The sequence below is a fragment of the Sylvia atricapilla genome, chromosome 8, assembly GCF_009819655.1.
Source record: "Sylvia atricapilla isolate bSylAtr1 chromosome 8, bSylAtr1.pri, whole genome shotgun sequence".
Taxonomy (NCBI): domain Eukaryota; kingdom Metazoa; phylum Chordata; class Aves; order Passeriformes; family Sylviidae; genus Sylvia; species Sylvia atricapilla.
In genome coordinates, this window is record NC_089147.1 from 7376461 (window position 1) to 7392390 (window position 15930).

Genomic DNA, 15930 nt, shown 5'->3' on the forward strand with positions numbered 1-15930 from the left:
GCACGAAGTGTAAATGTGACGCCGTTTCTCACTGCTGTTGTGTTGTTTTTTCCTAGTGGAGCCAGTACTTTCAAAGGGGAACAATTGCTTGGATGCAGCCAAAGCTTGTAACCTAAATGATACCTGCAAGAGGTTCAGATCTGCTTACATAACCCCCTGCACCAGCAGCACGTCTAATGAGATCTGTAACAAGCGGAAATGTCATAAGGCCCTCCGGCTATTTTTTGACAAGGTCCCCCCAAAGCACAGCTACGGGATGCTCTTCTGCTCCTGTCGAGACGTAGCCTGTACAGAGAGGAGGCGGCAGACTATTGTTCCTGTGTGCTCATATGAGGACAGGGAGAAACCAAACTGCCTGAATTTGCAAGAGTCCTGCAAGAAGAATTACATCTGCAGGTAAGATAGCACACGGCAGGGGAGTGATTAATGAGGTGCCGGAGAGAACTTTTTTGGTGCTGATGGATTTGCCAGGTCTAAGGGTCAGAATGCTGGCTGAGGAAAAGGATGAGTCAGGGAAAATGGAAAATGCCTCTGACATCCTTAACAGAGTAACAAAAGCCCTCATTTGCTTAGAGTGTGTGCCTTCTCCAAAAGTGTTCACAGGTATACCCTAACATTATGGAGGAGTCTTTAACCCCCCAGTTTAATTTTGGCAGATTTTTGCTGGAAACATTGTGGTCTCCATGAAATGATGTCTCAGTATGGTTTTTATATCCCATCAGTGACCAGGTAAAAATAGAATTTTTCATTATAATGGGATTTATTTTCATTGTACTAATTGTGAGTACTGTAATTGGGAACACAAGCTTCATGTTGGACTTCATTAATAGTCACAATGCACAGATTACTCACGTGTTTTTAATTCACTGGAAAAAAAAGGAGTCCACACTGTAGACAGAATCCCACTATCTTCATAGAGCTGGTTTAGCCTTGAAATTGTTTCATCTCCTCTCCTCTGAGAAGAATGCTGGGCTGATGCAACTGGGGGTCATTGATTCACTGACCCCATTCCCAGCCTGTTTCCCTGGGTGTTCAGAGCAGAGCTCTGCTCCATGGGACAGACCGGGTCCTCTCCCCTCCTGGGGTCCCTGCAGGTTGTCACACAGAGCTTATTCCGTGGCAAACAGGGTCTCTCCTCTGCCCTCAGCAAATGCTTTGCTCCTACTTAGCATTGTGTGTGTTTATATTAGAGCATTGTTGTGCTAATGTCATATTTATGAAGTCGTGCCTGAGAATCCTGCTCGTTTCTAATGTGTAAATTTCTTGTAGATTATCCAATTCTGTGAATTAGCAAACAAGGGAGATAAACACTATTGTAAAATGTCAAGGACACTGAAGATACGATCTAAATCTTAATAAGTACTTACTTATGCCTGGTAAAATATTTACTTTGAAGATTGTTTATGAGCTTTCCACTGCTGGTTTTAAGCATTTTGCGGTAGCACTTCAGCTGTGCCTGAGTGTTGTTGAGAGGTGAGGAGGTGAGCAGTGCCCTGCCCTCCATGGCTTTGGGGGAACCTGGAGACACATTTCCTGCTGGCCACGACAGGAGCAGATTGAAATCAGAGAGGTCTGACTTGCATCCAGCATCTTGATTTCTGATGCTGTTGGAGTTTATGAAAGCTGAATATGTGTAGCCTCGGAACAATCCATTTTCTATTTCCATGTTGTTCTATTAGTATTTTTGCTCTTATGTATTGCCTCCCCTGTGTTGCCTTCCCCTTATCGGGTCCTGTTAATTAGTGGAGTTACAGTACCTTTACTGTGTTTTCTGTCAAACTGTCAGTGCCTTACAGTGCTGGTGAAATTGGAGAGAGGATTTTATAGAGAGACTTCTCCCTGTGATTTGGGTTGTAGCATTCTGGAATTAACTTGTTAAATTAATGACATTACTTCTCTCATGACTGTGTTTTCTTTGGTCAGCTTTGATCTGATGTTGTCTTAGCAGTTAAGTTTTTAATGGCATTTTGTTTAATTTAACTTCATGAGTCTGGTGTTGCCCTTTCTCCATTGTGATGTTGCAAGGGGAAAGGTCCGTAAAATCTCTGCCTGAAGTTGCAGCCAGCACTGAGATGAAAATGGATTTATTTGTAAATGAACAGTGGCTTCTTTTGCTTTAGAACATCGAAATTGAAAAGTTTTGGCTCTTCCTGGCTATGAGGGACAGCAGTGGTACAAGGGAAGGGTGGGCGAATGCCTGTAGGGTCTGGGGCAGACTCAGTGTGGGCAGCACTTGGGTCCTATGGAGGTAAAGCAAGCTTGGTATGGTGCTGAGAGTCACCTCACGTCGGTGTTACAACCTCCTGTGCTCTCCAAACTGCTGGTGGTTTAATGCCTTCCCCACTGCTGCCATGGAGAGGAGGAGCTGGCACCAAAGCTCTTCGAACCTTATCAGACAGTGAAAGACATTTTGTCTCTGTGACTTCTGCACTTACAGGAAATTGGTGAGATTTGTTCCCTTGGTCCTGCAGGAAAACAGGGACTTGGGCAGGGCAGGAAAGGAATGGGAGATCTCCTTGCTATTGTAATTACTGGCACTGATAAATATCAGTCCTTATAGTAATTCCAGATAATGTTTAGAACAATTAAAAGCAGTAGTCAGTAGGTGTGTAATTCTAACTCTGATAACTTCTATTTCGTTTTGAAATCAGGAAGAGTAAATGGCAGAATAATTTGAAAATATGGTCTGCCTACTGTGAAACCAGGTAATTTAGAAACTGTTATTTGCATGCCTATTACACCTATTAAAGCCTTTTCATAATGCTACCTTAGACAAGGGGTACAAGTTCTAAAGGTTTTCTGAAAATTGTTCATGAAATGGTTTATGAATGCCTCTTACTCAGCATTCATAAACCATTTTATGAACATATTTTCAGAAATGCAAGATTTGACTCTGCCTGTACTCTGTATAAAATATCAGCTGGGCCTGTGTAAAGTTTTTAAACATTCAGTTTTTAACACTCTTTAAAAGCTGTATCCTGGTGTATATATCACCAGATCTGTTCTTGAAGCTGAGTTAAGAGCAGCCAAGCAATCTGGCCAAACTTCAGGTACCTCTGACAGACATGGCAGGATGCTTTATTTATTTTTTAAATTCAATTCATTAATCTATCTGTTACATAAGAAATTCTCAATTGAAGGATAAAGAGACCTGAAATGTCAAGAAATGCAAATAAATTCAGACTTATGTAAACAGTCCTAATTTTCAACTTCATCAGAATGCTGAATGGAACCACTTGCATTATCATTTGTCTGCTGCCTCTGCTTGTATCCCAGTCCACATCCAGCTTTGAAACAATTGGAGTCTCTCAGGCATGTCTGTCAACGCTCAGTGAAAAGAAAAGCAAAAAACCAACAAGAAGAAGCCATTAGAGTTCTTTCCTGTTGTGAGCATAAACAAAGCTAAGAAAAATCGATGTGCCATCCAAAACTTTCACCAGTGATGTCCTGGAATAGCACAAACCTCTGAAGAACTTCGTGATCTGATCGCTCCAGCTAACAATTAATCTTCAGAAAGTTGACTGGCATGTTTTAAGAACATCATCCTGCTGCAAATGCAGGGCAGGGTGCTTCATGTTTGTCACTATCACATTTGACAGTACTGCAAATACTATTTTGCTTGAGTAATGAAAGTGTGAGTCATTACTTTGGTCTTTTTAATAATCTGTGTCTTGAATTTGCATACTTTTCCTGGATATGTTCAGAAGACACTGACCAGAATGATAATGATACAGACACATTATTTATTGAAATGATGCTATCAATCCATTCATGCACTGCAAAGATCAAAAAAGAAGGGCAGCATTTTTTTTCCTAATAAAAGAAACTAGTAGGAGCATCTTTCTTGTCCTTCACAATAATGATACTAAAAATGACTGGTCAGATCATTGACACTCATTTTTGAAGCTCAAGTAGTCAGAAAGTCGTTCTTAACTAATTTCAGAAGACAGTTATCTTCCTAATTTTTTGCCTTTAGTCATGCAAAAGGTACACGTTGCTGTCTGCAGCTGTTTGACACTGAAAAAAATTACAAAAATAGGCTTCACACATTTAAATAACTTCCTCTTCTGGGATATCAGAAGGATAATAATGATAGCCAATTAAGTTCCAGTACATGGGTCATCTCCTTGAAAATACAGTGAAAAATGTTTTCAGCACTGTGTTCAGAGAGCCAAATCTTTATAAATGTGCTTTCATTGGTGTGTTCGTACCTCTTGACCAGTTTTTGGTCACCTGTCCTATCCAATCTTAATTTAGTTGCAACCACCCATTCAGCTCTGTATGAAGGATGTCTGCTTCTGCAGGTACCAGAACACTCTGTGAAGATACGCAAACGTTGTTGTCGGTGCAGAGAATTCAACCACTGGAAATGTTAGAACAGAAGCTCAGCCACTTGCTGCGTTTCCTGAAAGCATCAGAAACTTGCCAGGGAAATAATTTTCCTTCATGATACTCTGTGGAACACTTTTAATGACAGTTTTCCTTGGAAAGGGAGGCACTGTGTCTGCTCTCCTTGCCTGTAAGGCGTGTGAAAATGCCTTATCCAAATCTGCAGGTGCTTTACACCTGGAACCTGTTGGTAGAAGTGGCTTCTCTGTGTGATGATTAATAGATTATTAATAGATGACCTTTCATCAAATTACAGTGTGTGTGCTTACATTATATTTTTTTCAAGCACGTTCTATAAACCATTAAACGAAGCTTTTCTATTGTAAAGCGCATACAACTAAACTCTGTTAAATTCTCTGTGAGAGTCTGGTGGACTGTTCCTGCAGCAAAAGCCCCTGCTGATGCAAACCCTGCACCCTCCTGCTTCAGCGCTGGAGAGAAGTGTGTGGTGGGATGTTAGAAATGTGCAGGCAACCGGTTTTGTCCTGCTCCAGGACAGGGGGAGCCCAACATCTGTCTCTAGAGAGGGCCAATCCTCAGTTACAGACTTAACAGGGAGCAGTACCCTGCAGGGATGTGCGGGAGGAGATGGAAGAGGGGAAAAAGAAATTTGCCCTTTTCTTCACATTTTCTGTTCCTCATACTTCTTTCTTATTTTTTTTCCACTTTTTTCCCTTCTTTTTTTTTTTTTTTTTTTTTTTTTTTTTTTTCTTCCCTCTCCTACCTCTTCCCCTCGCTTAGTCTCCTTTCATCTCCTCTTTCCAGATCTTCTGCAATTATCTGGCTTTCACCGCCTCTCTGACACTTTGAATTCTATTACAGTCACTTAGGGTGCCTCCTCACCTGCTTCTCTGCATGTTGTGCTTTTCCTCCCTCAATATCCTGCCACGGTCCAGTGATCATCTGTAATTCAGCAAATGAGAGGGAAAACAGAGGTGCTGCCTCCCTTTCTGAGCCTTGTAGCTGATATTGGTGACAATTCAGTTGGTCAGATAAAAGCCTGAGAGCTCACTCTCAGCCTGACTCTAGTTTTGCATGTTAAAAGGGCACTTTGGTGGGTATTTCTGTGAAGGACACAGGAGCATTACACAGTTCTAGATAACAGAGCTGGGTTTGAGTCCCTCCGGGGTGTTTATATCAATTTGGCACTTGGAGCACTCTGAGGTGATCAGTTTGCTGTGGTTATGCAAAACCAGGACAAACAGCATAGTTTTTGTAATGCTGCTAAGGGCATCAAGGAAAGGACACTCTTGATTTCTGGAGAAGTGCAGGGTGTTCCTGCTTTGTGTGTTTGGAGACTGAGTGAGGGAATGGGTGCAAAACCTCTCTTGCCTCACTCAGTAGGTGTGGGATGCTTGCAGCCTGAGCTCTCTGCACCTGCACTCAGGAGAGCTCCTGAGTCTCCAGAATACCGAATGGAGCAGAAAACAGTGTAAGTCTACCTCTTGGCCCATGCCCACAGCATCACCTCACACAGCCTGAATTTGGAGAGTGATTTTTATACATACATGTAGCTCTATGCATGTATGTCTGTATTGCTGAAGGTTTATTTATTTAAGTGAAAAAAAATGCAAAACAGATATTCATTCATTTTAATGAACTAATAGTGAGACATGGTGACAGTTCAGAAAATTCAGAAGATGGGGTCTGAGGGGAGGTGGCAAAGAAGCTGGTGTACTCTGCAGAGGAAACTTGATGGTGTAGTGGAATATGTGTGTGTGAGGAACTGCTAGCCTGGAAAAAAGTATTAATGCAGTCTCTGCAAAATAAGCAAAAACCTTTCAAGAAAGGCAAAGTAAAGATAGAAAATGCTGCAATATTATATTCTTCCCTTTCAGTCCTTTACATGATTCATTACTTTGATGTCTTCTGTTAGCAGAGTAAATAGACGTAATATTGCTCTCCTCACCCCTCAGAAACAAAGGTAATTTAAAATTTCTTCCTTCTGAATAAAACTCAAAATGAATCAAGCAGTTCCTCCTCATACAATATCCATAAATCCCTTTGGAATAAAAAAAAAAATTCCAAACATACAGCAAAAAAAACCCAAAACTGCTGTGTCTCTCTTGAAGTGTGGATGGATCTCATTCTGCAGTGCCCAGATCTCCCCTCATTTACACCCTCTCTGGTCAGCTTAGAAGGGGCTTGAAGATAAAAGGCTTGCTGAGTGATGCACATTTCTCTGAAAGCAGGAGAGACACAAGAATACAGGAATTAGAAAAATGGCTCAGCTCTAGTCCTGCTCCCGACTTCCCCTTGGGTTTGTGCTGTACCAGTGAAGAGAGTTTGTGCTCCAAGCAGCAGTAACTAGACAGGATTTCATGCTGAGGTCCCCTGTCAGGCAAGCTCAAACTCTCCAGGCAGCATCCCTGCAGATCCTCTGCTGATCAGGTTAAAAATAACCTGTGGCACTGAATATTCCATATTTCCTGTCTAACAGGGCTGAAGAAGTGAAAGTGGGAATAAAGAGTGCATCTGTGAGCATACAACAATCACAGTCTAAGCTTGGATGCCAATGATTCAGGTTTTATAGGCTGTGTTTAGATACCCTGCTCCCATGTCAGTCTCTTTCCAGGAAAATGGTTCAATGAGCTGAGTGGGATACTTGTGACCACGACATTCCAGCTCTAAAAAACCTGGGGCACTTGGATCTACATGTGGTCCTTCAGAGAGTTGTGTAGGTTGGAGAAAACCATTAATAACATCAAGTCCAGCTCTAAACTTGACACTGCCAAGCCCTCCACTAAACCATGTCCCCAAGTGCCACATCTACAGGTCTCATAACTACTTCCAGGGGTGGTGACTCCACCACTTCCCTGGGCAGCTGTTCCAATGCTTGAAAACTCATTCCATGAAGAAAATTTTCCTAATATCCAATCTAAACCTTCTCTGGCACGACTTGAGGCCATTTCCTCTCATCCTGTCCCTTACTTGAAAGAAGACCTTGCCACAACCTCCTCTCAGGTAGTTGTAGAGAGCTGTAAGGTCTCCCCTGAGTGTCCATTTTCTCTGAAAAGCCTTATTTTGTTAACTTAAATGGAAAAGAAAAGCTGCCTGTATAATTTAAGAAATAAGAAGACTACAGATTAGGAACATGAGCCAGGGAAGGGGGTTACAGCAAGGGCTAATGTGACCCATTTTGTTTTCTTGATTTATCAGGGAGGGGGGGAGAGATTATACTACATATGTTAATTAAGCAGTTTCACACATGTTTAGTCAAAAATATTGAAATCCAGGACAGTTAAATTTGGCATTAAACTTCAACAGAGGTCTAAATTTGAAGCTACTCATGTCCTTACAGTTAAACAAGCACTTAATTGCTTTGCTGGGTGGGGTTCTACTAGGAGTGCTGCTACTGCTGATTTTTTGAATAGTTGAGAGGTTTGAATAGTTGAGAGATTTCTGTAGAAAGGAGTTCAGCATCCGCTGGTTTGATGAGTAGTTTCCACCCCCTGATGTAGTGAAGAGAAGATCTGTTATGTACAGCCAGTCACATTTGGCTAACTTGCTGTTTCTGGGGCAAAGAAAGGATGTATGTATCACACAATAGCATTTTCTTTTATAATAAATCAAAATGGTTTTTTCGTTCACCTCAAGCCATGCATGTGCTACAGGCAAGAAGCTGCTCTGTGTTTAATGTAAATAACAGACCTACTCTATCAGGTACATTCCCAGTGTACTTCCTCTGACATCAGTGACTTTAGTGGATTTATTCCAGGGGTGAATTTGGCTTTTCCTGTTCTGTCTAGGTAAATCTTCAGGCAGTGCTAATTAGGAGAATGTCAACTGATTTTATCATTGCATTATGCTGGACTTTGTAAAGGTTATTTATATCATTTTACATCAGGACCCAGTGAGAGAATATTTCTGCTGGCAGTTCATCTATTAAAATAGCTGCAAGAAAATGTAAACACTGGAGCTAAAAATAAAACTTTGTTTCTCAACAGAGCAAGTGACAGCCACATGCATATTTTCAAATTTTAGCATTCTCATGTTTACGGAATAGAAATCACATTGCTTCAATTATGTTAATAAACACTGCCATGTTACTGGAGTAACTCCTGTTAGTTGGAAGGCAGATGTAAATGTAGCAGTGCCTGCAAAGACTTCTCAGCAGAGGTGGTGGTTGTTTCCCCTGCTTTAATGATCTGCTGGATTTAAAACAAGGGGTTTTCTGGTGTGTGTTTACTGTTGATGATAGATTTTCTGTGTGAGCTGACTGTTACCCTTCTCTAAGATTATTAATAGATGACCTTACATCAAATTATAATGTGTGTGCTTACATTATTTTTTTCCAAGCACATTCTATAAACCATTAAAGGAAGCTTTTGTATTGCAAAGCACATACAACTAAGAACTCTGTTAAATTCAAGCTGTATTGTTTGAATGTTTAGTTCACTTTCTCTTGTTCCGATTGAAGCATAAATCACAGTAGTTGTCCTCTCAGTTATGATGCTCCCCTTGTCAATTAGTCATTACGGAATGCTGGAGGTGCATCTCAGTAACTGGCCATCATGCAGCATTGCAAAGTATTTTTCAGAGTGGACAGTTCATTTCAGAACAACCTCTGTAAATGTCTGGGTCTTCCACAGGCCGTCAACTCTCAGCCTCACATTTTTTTCTTGGCCTCATGTGTTCATGTTCTTTTCAGACTGAAGTAAAAAAAAAGGTGCTCAAGACAGCACATCATCCTTAACTGGTGAAAATGCTTTGTTTTGAAATCTTACACTACAAATCAGTGCTTTCTGTACTATCTTTATATATTCATATCACTCCTAAAAGCAAGTAAAACGTGCTGAATAAGATCAGTGCTCTCTTGGCTTGCTGCTGCCAGAACTTCTTGACTTGCTGTTTGGTGGGGCTGATTTGTGCATGAAAAAAATCTGTAAAAAGAAACTCTACTCTGCTTTTATCTTCTGTATTTCTGGCTTTATATTTGTTGTCTAGTTCCAAGGTCAGAGTAGGATTTAGAGTAGCTCCAGGATGGGTTTCAGCCGTGCTGGCTGCCCACAGACCCTGCTCAGTTGAGTGCAAAGACACCCTGGATACCCTTTCTTCCCTTGAGCCACCCTTCTGACAAGGGGACATGGAGTTGTTTCCTTCAGGAATGTCACCACACGTACCACTGAGAGATTTTATTACACAAAGAGCATCCCTGCATAACCTCAGGAAACTTGGCTTTCCAGTACATCTACCAACAGAAACTTTTCTGGTAAAGAGAGAACTTGTATTGGACTTTTTAGATTATTTTCCATCTCCAAGCTCCCATCAGTTTCATGCTTGAGCTAGTAATAGTCTATTATAGTTTATTCAAGTGGTTAGAGGGGATATTATTGCCATGGATGTCTTTCTCAGGTACTTGCAAGCACATCCTTTCAGTGTGCACTCACAATATAGTTATTAATAAACACTGAAGCGTCCAGTGGCACGCTCAAGGATTTGCAGTGGCACTACTTTTCCTTGGCTTGCTTTTTTGAGAGTGACAGTGTTTTTCTTAGGTTACCAACCTGTAATTCAAAGACTATTCTGCTTGCCCAGCTGATGAAGTGAGAACAACTCTCCCCATAGTGCAGTAGTTCTTTCCTGAGTGACATCTTGTCAGGAGACACTGAGGCTTGGGCATCTTTAAAAAAGCTGGTCAATTTAATTAGAAGCTTCAAATTAAACTGCATAAAGGAAACAAAAAAGTATACAAATTCATGATAGCTGGAAAGCAGCTGGTGGATTTTTTTCTTGTTATTGTAGAGCTTTGGTACAGAGACAGGTAGACTAAATAGAAATCTTAGCAGCATCCCCTGATAAAATCACAGGCTGACAATTCAGTCTGTCATTTTGTAGAGAGCTCTGACAAAAGTGTTTTCTTTGCAGCTGAGAAGACAGAAACACATTATGAATGCTTAAGGTCGATGCAAGGAAACAGAGCCCTGCAAAACATATTTAATATAGGTTTGATTTCCTGTGGAATGTTTTCCAGATGTTCTCTCAAACAGGCCTCTAAAAAATGATGTGAGGTAACTTTTTTTTTTTTTTGCAAACAAAAAGAGAAAATTCTGGTTTGTGTCACAGCATCTGAGAATTGCTGTTCTAATTCTTTATTGCATTACCTTGTGCTCGGGATTTTCACCGTATTTTTCAAAATTGGTTTTATTGCAGAAAAGGTCAGTAGTATATAAATGTTTATATAACCCAATTTCAAATAAATCATACTTGTTTAGAATCACATTTGAGCTTAGTAGTTTCCATTAAACCCAAAGGAGACTTAATATATTAAATTAAAATTACTCTCATGCATGATCTTGAGTTTCTTAGAGGATTTAATTAACATGGATAAACTATGGCATTAGTGTTTTGTTAAGTTCTTTTGATTTTCTGTAGCAGATACTGTGTAAGAAAATCTAACTGGTCTCCAGCAGATGACATGAGCAAAGGGAGAGGATAATATTAACAGAAAATGGTATAGAACTCATTTTATTTTCCACAAAGTGCAGTAAAAGAGCATGGCTGTAGGGTATTAATTTGTTAATAGAAGAATAGAGGGAATGCAATGTTTATACTTTTAATTTTAAGATACAGATATGCATAGATGGAAATGCATTTCATTTTGCATGACTGAATTTCAAAGAGTTAGATCTCCATTTTCTGGGGTATTAAATATTCAGGAGGCCCCTGCTAAACAAAAAGCCTGAGTAGTAACATAAATGCTGGCAAATGTGGTGGGGACAGTGAGCTGGGTCCAGTGTGGGTCCTCCTCTGGAGGGACCAGCCCTGGTGGGCTTTGTTCCTGATGCTCTGAGCAAGCACTCCTGCTGCTGGAAGGCATCTCAGTGAATCTTGTATGGTCCCTGGTGCTTGTTCCTGTGTCTAGTTATCCCACAATCCAAATAGGCTGCCTCTGTGTAACTGAGCATTGTCCGTATTTTGCTTCCAGTCAACACCACAGTTCTGAGAGGCAGGCTGAATCCAGAACCAAATATTTTCTTGGGTTTAGGCAGCAGACATCTAAGATAACAAAACAGCAGCAAAACCAGATAAAACCAAAACCCAGCGTCTTTCAGTTAGTAGCTGGTACTTGGGGTCTAAAATCCTGCTGTTGTTTCTGCCAGTGTTGGAAAAGGTTTGGATCAGCTCATGCAGAGAAACTGCCTTCAATATTCAGGTTTTGGGAGGCAAATGGTTTGCCATCAGGAATTTTATTTTTTAACCCTTCCCACTCCCCAAAAGGTGCAAATGCTGAGCTGGATGTCAAGATGTGGTGTGGGATGGAGGCTTTCTGGGGCTCCTGGGGACTCCAGGCAGGACAGAACCTTCTAGGCTGGGCTCATCCCACAGTCCCAGGCAGAAAAGTGACCTCTTAAATAAAAATGTCAAAATTTGTAGTTGCTCACAATAGGTGCTCAACAGTGTGTGTAGATAGATAAGGAGTTGTCAGATTTAGTAATATTACACAGCTCTAGTGTCCTTTAATGGAAAAAAGATGGATCAAAGCTACTTTACTACGTGCAGGGAGCCATCTCTCATTATGAAATTCTTCTGAGGCTTTTTTCTTCCTACTGGTTGATAGAGTTGCTCACGTGGCCTTTGCCTCATTTTCTCACTGTTTATGAAGGAAAGAGAAAATGAAATGCTCCTCCAGCAGTGAAGCCATTAGCTTGGCCACATACCAACCCTTGCAACCAACTCCTGCGTCCCAGCAGAAGCAGCACCGCTCTGGCAGTACAGGAGCTGTCTGTAGCCAGAGTAGGACGCTGCAGTTGACCCCCACGAAGGAAGAACAAGTATTTTGACTTGTTTTTTTTTCCTGTAACGGTGCCATTTATCACCGTGACACACATTCATTGACTTAGCCTGGCTTTTTTCAGTGTCGGATTTATACCTCTTCTCTGTTTTGAATATTGATGCAGCACTTCCCTGACGTGACTGCACTGCCAAATGGTGTCTAGACGCTGGAGCAGCCCTGACTAATTAGTGTAGTCACCTCAGTCTCTCAGCTCTGGCATTTACGTACTCTTTATGTTACTGCTATAAATAGGTGCCTAAACACGAGCAGCAGTGCAAGGAGGGGTGGCAGTGAGCGTGTCCAGACCTCACCTGACATCCCTGAGGTGTGGCACAGTCCTTCCCTGCATTCCCAACAGGGAGAGTGGTTGTAACCACTCCCTTGGACATCACAGCCCTCGTGTGGACGGCCAGCAGGAGACCTGGGGTCAGTGTCTTGCTTGGTGTGAACATCACCAGTGCCAAGACAAGGCTGAGAGACGTTTCCTTTCCTAGGGGCTCAGCCCTTGTCAACCAACAACACAGCCAGAGAGAGAAAAAACAAAAAGAGAAATCAACGCCTGCCATCCCAGTGATGTGGGTGCTTCTTGGGGAGGAATATGGCTCAATGTGTTGCTTTCTTATAAGTCATGATTTGCACCAAATCCAAACTAAAAGTTGTAAAAATTGTCTGCAACTTCACAATTTTTATCATACTTTTTAAATATTGGACCTATGCTAAAGCTGAATTGACCAACCTTAAAGAGGGAAAACTGATAAATATCAAAGATAACTTCAGGACATCAAAGAACTTTTACAGAACCTTGAGAACAAAAAGTAGTGAAAATCTAATCAATGTTGCCTGTGCAAAGGGCTGTGCTAATACAAAATTAAATTGCTTCAAAAATTGTATGCAGATTCAATACAATGCTGCTATTAAAAAGGCTTATTTGTAAGCAAAATGTGAAAGTTTTGAATTATCCAACTGAGTATTTGAAGAGCCACTATCATAAGGAGAGCAAATTAACTTTGCTTCCTTTGTATTTTTAACTGTTACAAATTATTTTACTGGTACAGATACAAAGCATTAGAGAATAGCAGGTTTGGGATTTTTTTTCTCTTCTTTTCAGAAAGGCTGTTTGTTGTTTGAGGAGATTTTCTTTGAATTTGCTGATGGGATTATTCTTACTTTTCCAGCTAGTGGTATACAAAATATTTAAAGTAAGCTCTCCAGAACACATGCAGGTTTTCCAGGGCTAAGATAGGACTAATTTAATTTGTGGTTTTGCCCTACAAAGAAATGATTTTTTTCCCCTTTTTTCCTCTTCCTGGGAGGAAGATTTCTGAGTACGATCCCTTATTTATGCAAGGAAAAGGGAACAAATCAAAAATGTGGCTGTACACAATGAGGGTTTTGTGACAGAAAAAGAAACTAATAGTTCCTTTTAAATGGTCCTTCTGCATGGTATGGACAATATAAAACTGCCTGACTGTCTCTTTCCAGCAGTGAGATACATCTGGGTACCCTGCACATGTAAGACTGTGCACACTGGAAGGTATAAAATTCTGTTTGTTCTCTGGAAACAAAACTGCTCAGAAACCCTCAAGTTGCCCCCTACAAGTTGCCTCCTGCTGAAGGAGCACTGAGTTAACACAGTGCATTTTTTTTTTATTTTGATTGGACTGCTATTATCAGATTGCTCTGATTCTGCATCCCTTAAAGGATTGTCTCTTTTACCCAAAACAGTTCTTAATATTCATGTGCAATACTTTAGGATTAATGGTTCTCATTAGGCTAATTTGTCTCTCTCTCTAGATAAACAGCAGTACCACTGTTTTTGGTGTTCACTGATGAGCACACTTTCATCACTGCCAGTCTGCTGGAAATGTTTGGGGGTAGATCTTCAGTGGGTGTTAATCAGCAGACCTTCACTGAAAATATTGGAGTATTTTGTAGCAGATGGAGGTCTCTGTTTTTATTTTCTCCTCTTAACTTTATCTCCAGTGCAAATGAATCCACATAAGCATCAGGTGTAGTTAACAGCTCAGGAGAGGGTGAGAGCTTGGATTGTGTGAAGTTTGGATGACTGGCTAGGGAAGGGTTGTGTGATAATATCCAGTAATGCTCAGACCAGAGATATCTGAGCTATATTTGACTTATGAAAACTTAAGTGTGCAATATTGTCACGTCATTACTTTTTATGACCACAAAAATTCTTCAGAAATTCACATGGAAATCAAGGTGTGTGGAAAAGAGATGAGCAGAACTATTTTTAGCCTCCTTTAGGGTTTACAGCAAATAAGTTCTTTAAGCAGACTGGGTAGTAAATGAATAGTTTTATTCCATAGTTATCAGTTCTTAAAAACATTTAGAGAAGAGGAATGCATTAAATAATCTCTGGACCAATGCACCTAATAACCTAAGGGAGTACTGGACATTTAGGAATGATGAAATGATTGCAATAAGTGTTTTCAGGATTATCAAGATGCTGATTGTATAATTCACTGATGAAAAGATTTATTTGTGGTGACATAAGTAACAAAATTTAGATCTGAGGAGCTACTTGGTTCTAGAAATACAAGAATACTGTATATGCAGAATGCTTGTCCTTCCTACCATGGCAGAGGTCTTTCATACTAGATAGATGTAACAGGCTCTATTCTGTTCTAAACCTGATTTCATCCAGGCAGTAGTAGAATTAGAAAAATCCTCGGAAACTGTCAACTCTCTTTGTTCCAAATTGATCCAAAAGCTGGATTCGAGCCTCTGCCTTAATTATTGACTGGGAGAGGAATCAGTGCAGTGACAGAGGGTTTCCTTTCCCAGATGTTCTTCATGGTGCTGCTGTTTATCTCTTTCCTTGAGACCCATTTCTTCTTAGCCTGTCTCCTGGTAGGTACATATATATTCAGCAGCTAAATATGGATTTTATGTAAATTTAGAAATATATTTGTACATATATACGTATGTATAAAGGATTGCTAGAGAGGTTGACTTTTTAAAGCTATTAAAGGCAACTGGGTACAGATTTCCATCTCAAGGTTAAGTGGTTAAATAAGGCAAGAGAGGGAGTGAAAAGCTTAGGGTTGACTGTGGCTTGAAGGCAGCCATGGACTTGCTGGTGTCAGTGCAGTTAGCGAGAGGTGGAACTAAAATAAGGCCATGAGAACAGCTCTCATAAATTCAGGTATAGGTTGCATGGAGTTTATTTATAGGATGCTTTCTCAAACTAAGCCTCTGAACCTTTTGATGTTTGCCCGTCGTTACTTTCAGGCCAGTTAATGATGTGTATCCAGTCCCATTCTGGGGAAGGTAAAACAATAAAGCAAACAAAGATAATTAGTCTCTGGAGCATGTAAACAAATAAAGTAAATCACTTGCAAATCACTTGTTTCTGCTAACTTTTGTGAGGTTGTTGCAAAACTGAAAAAGAGCATTTATATTGCAAATCTGCATAGTGCTGGAGCAGTAATGAAAATTCATAGATTATACTATTCTGATTTTGAGAGGGCTTTGCGAAGATTAAACATCTGATCCTGAGACATTACTGTGGGTTGTCAGAGGCAAAAGAACATTTTTATACCTATTTCACAGCAGAGAAGATTGAAGTAGGGAGGTGATTTTTTTTTTTTTCATAGATGAAGGTCTAAAAAAACCACTTTGTAAATAAACAAAAGTCGCTACTCCAAGATTATAAGGCTAAGATGGGCAGGGGGATGACTGTAGGATGTGTGACCTTGACTCACCTCATCAGTGCCTTGCAAGTTTTACAGACCTGAATGGGG

The 15930-nt window shown here is 40.5% G+C and overlaps 1 protein-coding gene across 2 annotated transcripts in view; it reads left to right on the top strand.

Annotated features, from left to right (window-relative positions):
* The window catches only part of GFRA1 (GDNF family receptor alpha 1), a 132690-nt gene that overhangs the window by 82516 nt on the left and 34244 nt on the right, over positions 1-15930 (top strand). For both annotated transcript variants that reach the window (XM_066323525.1, XM_066323526.1), the window contains exon 4: positions 57-396. In XM_066323525.1, the coding sequence (XP_066179622.1) occupies positions 57-396 (340 nt within the window). The remainder of the gene's footprint in view (positions 1-56; positions 397-15930) is intronic.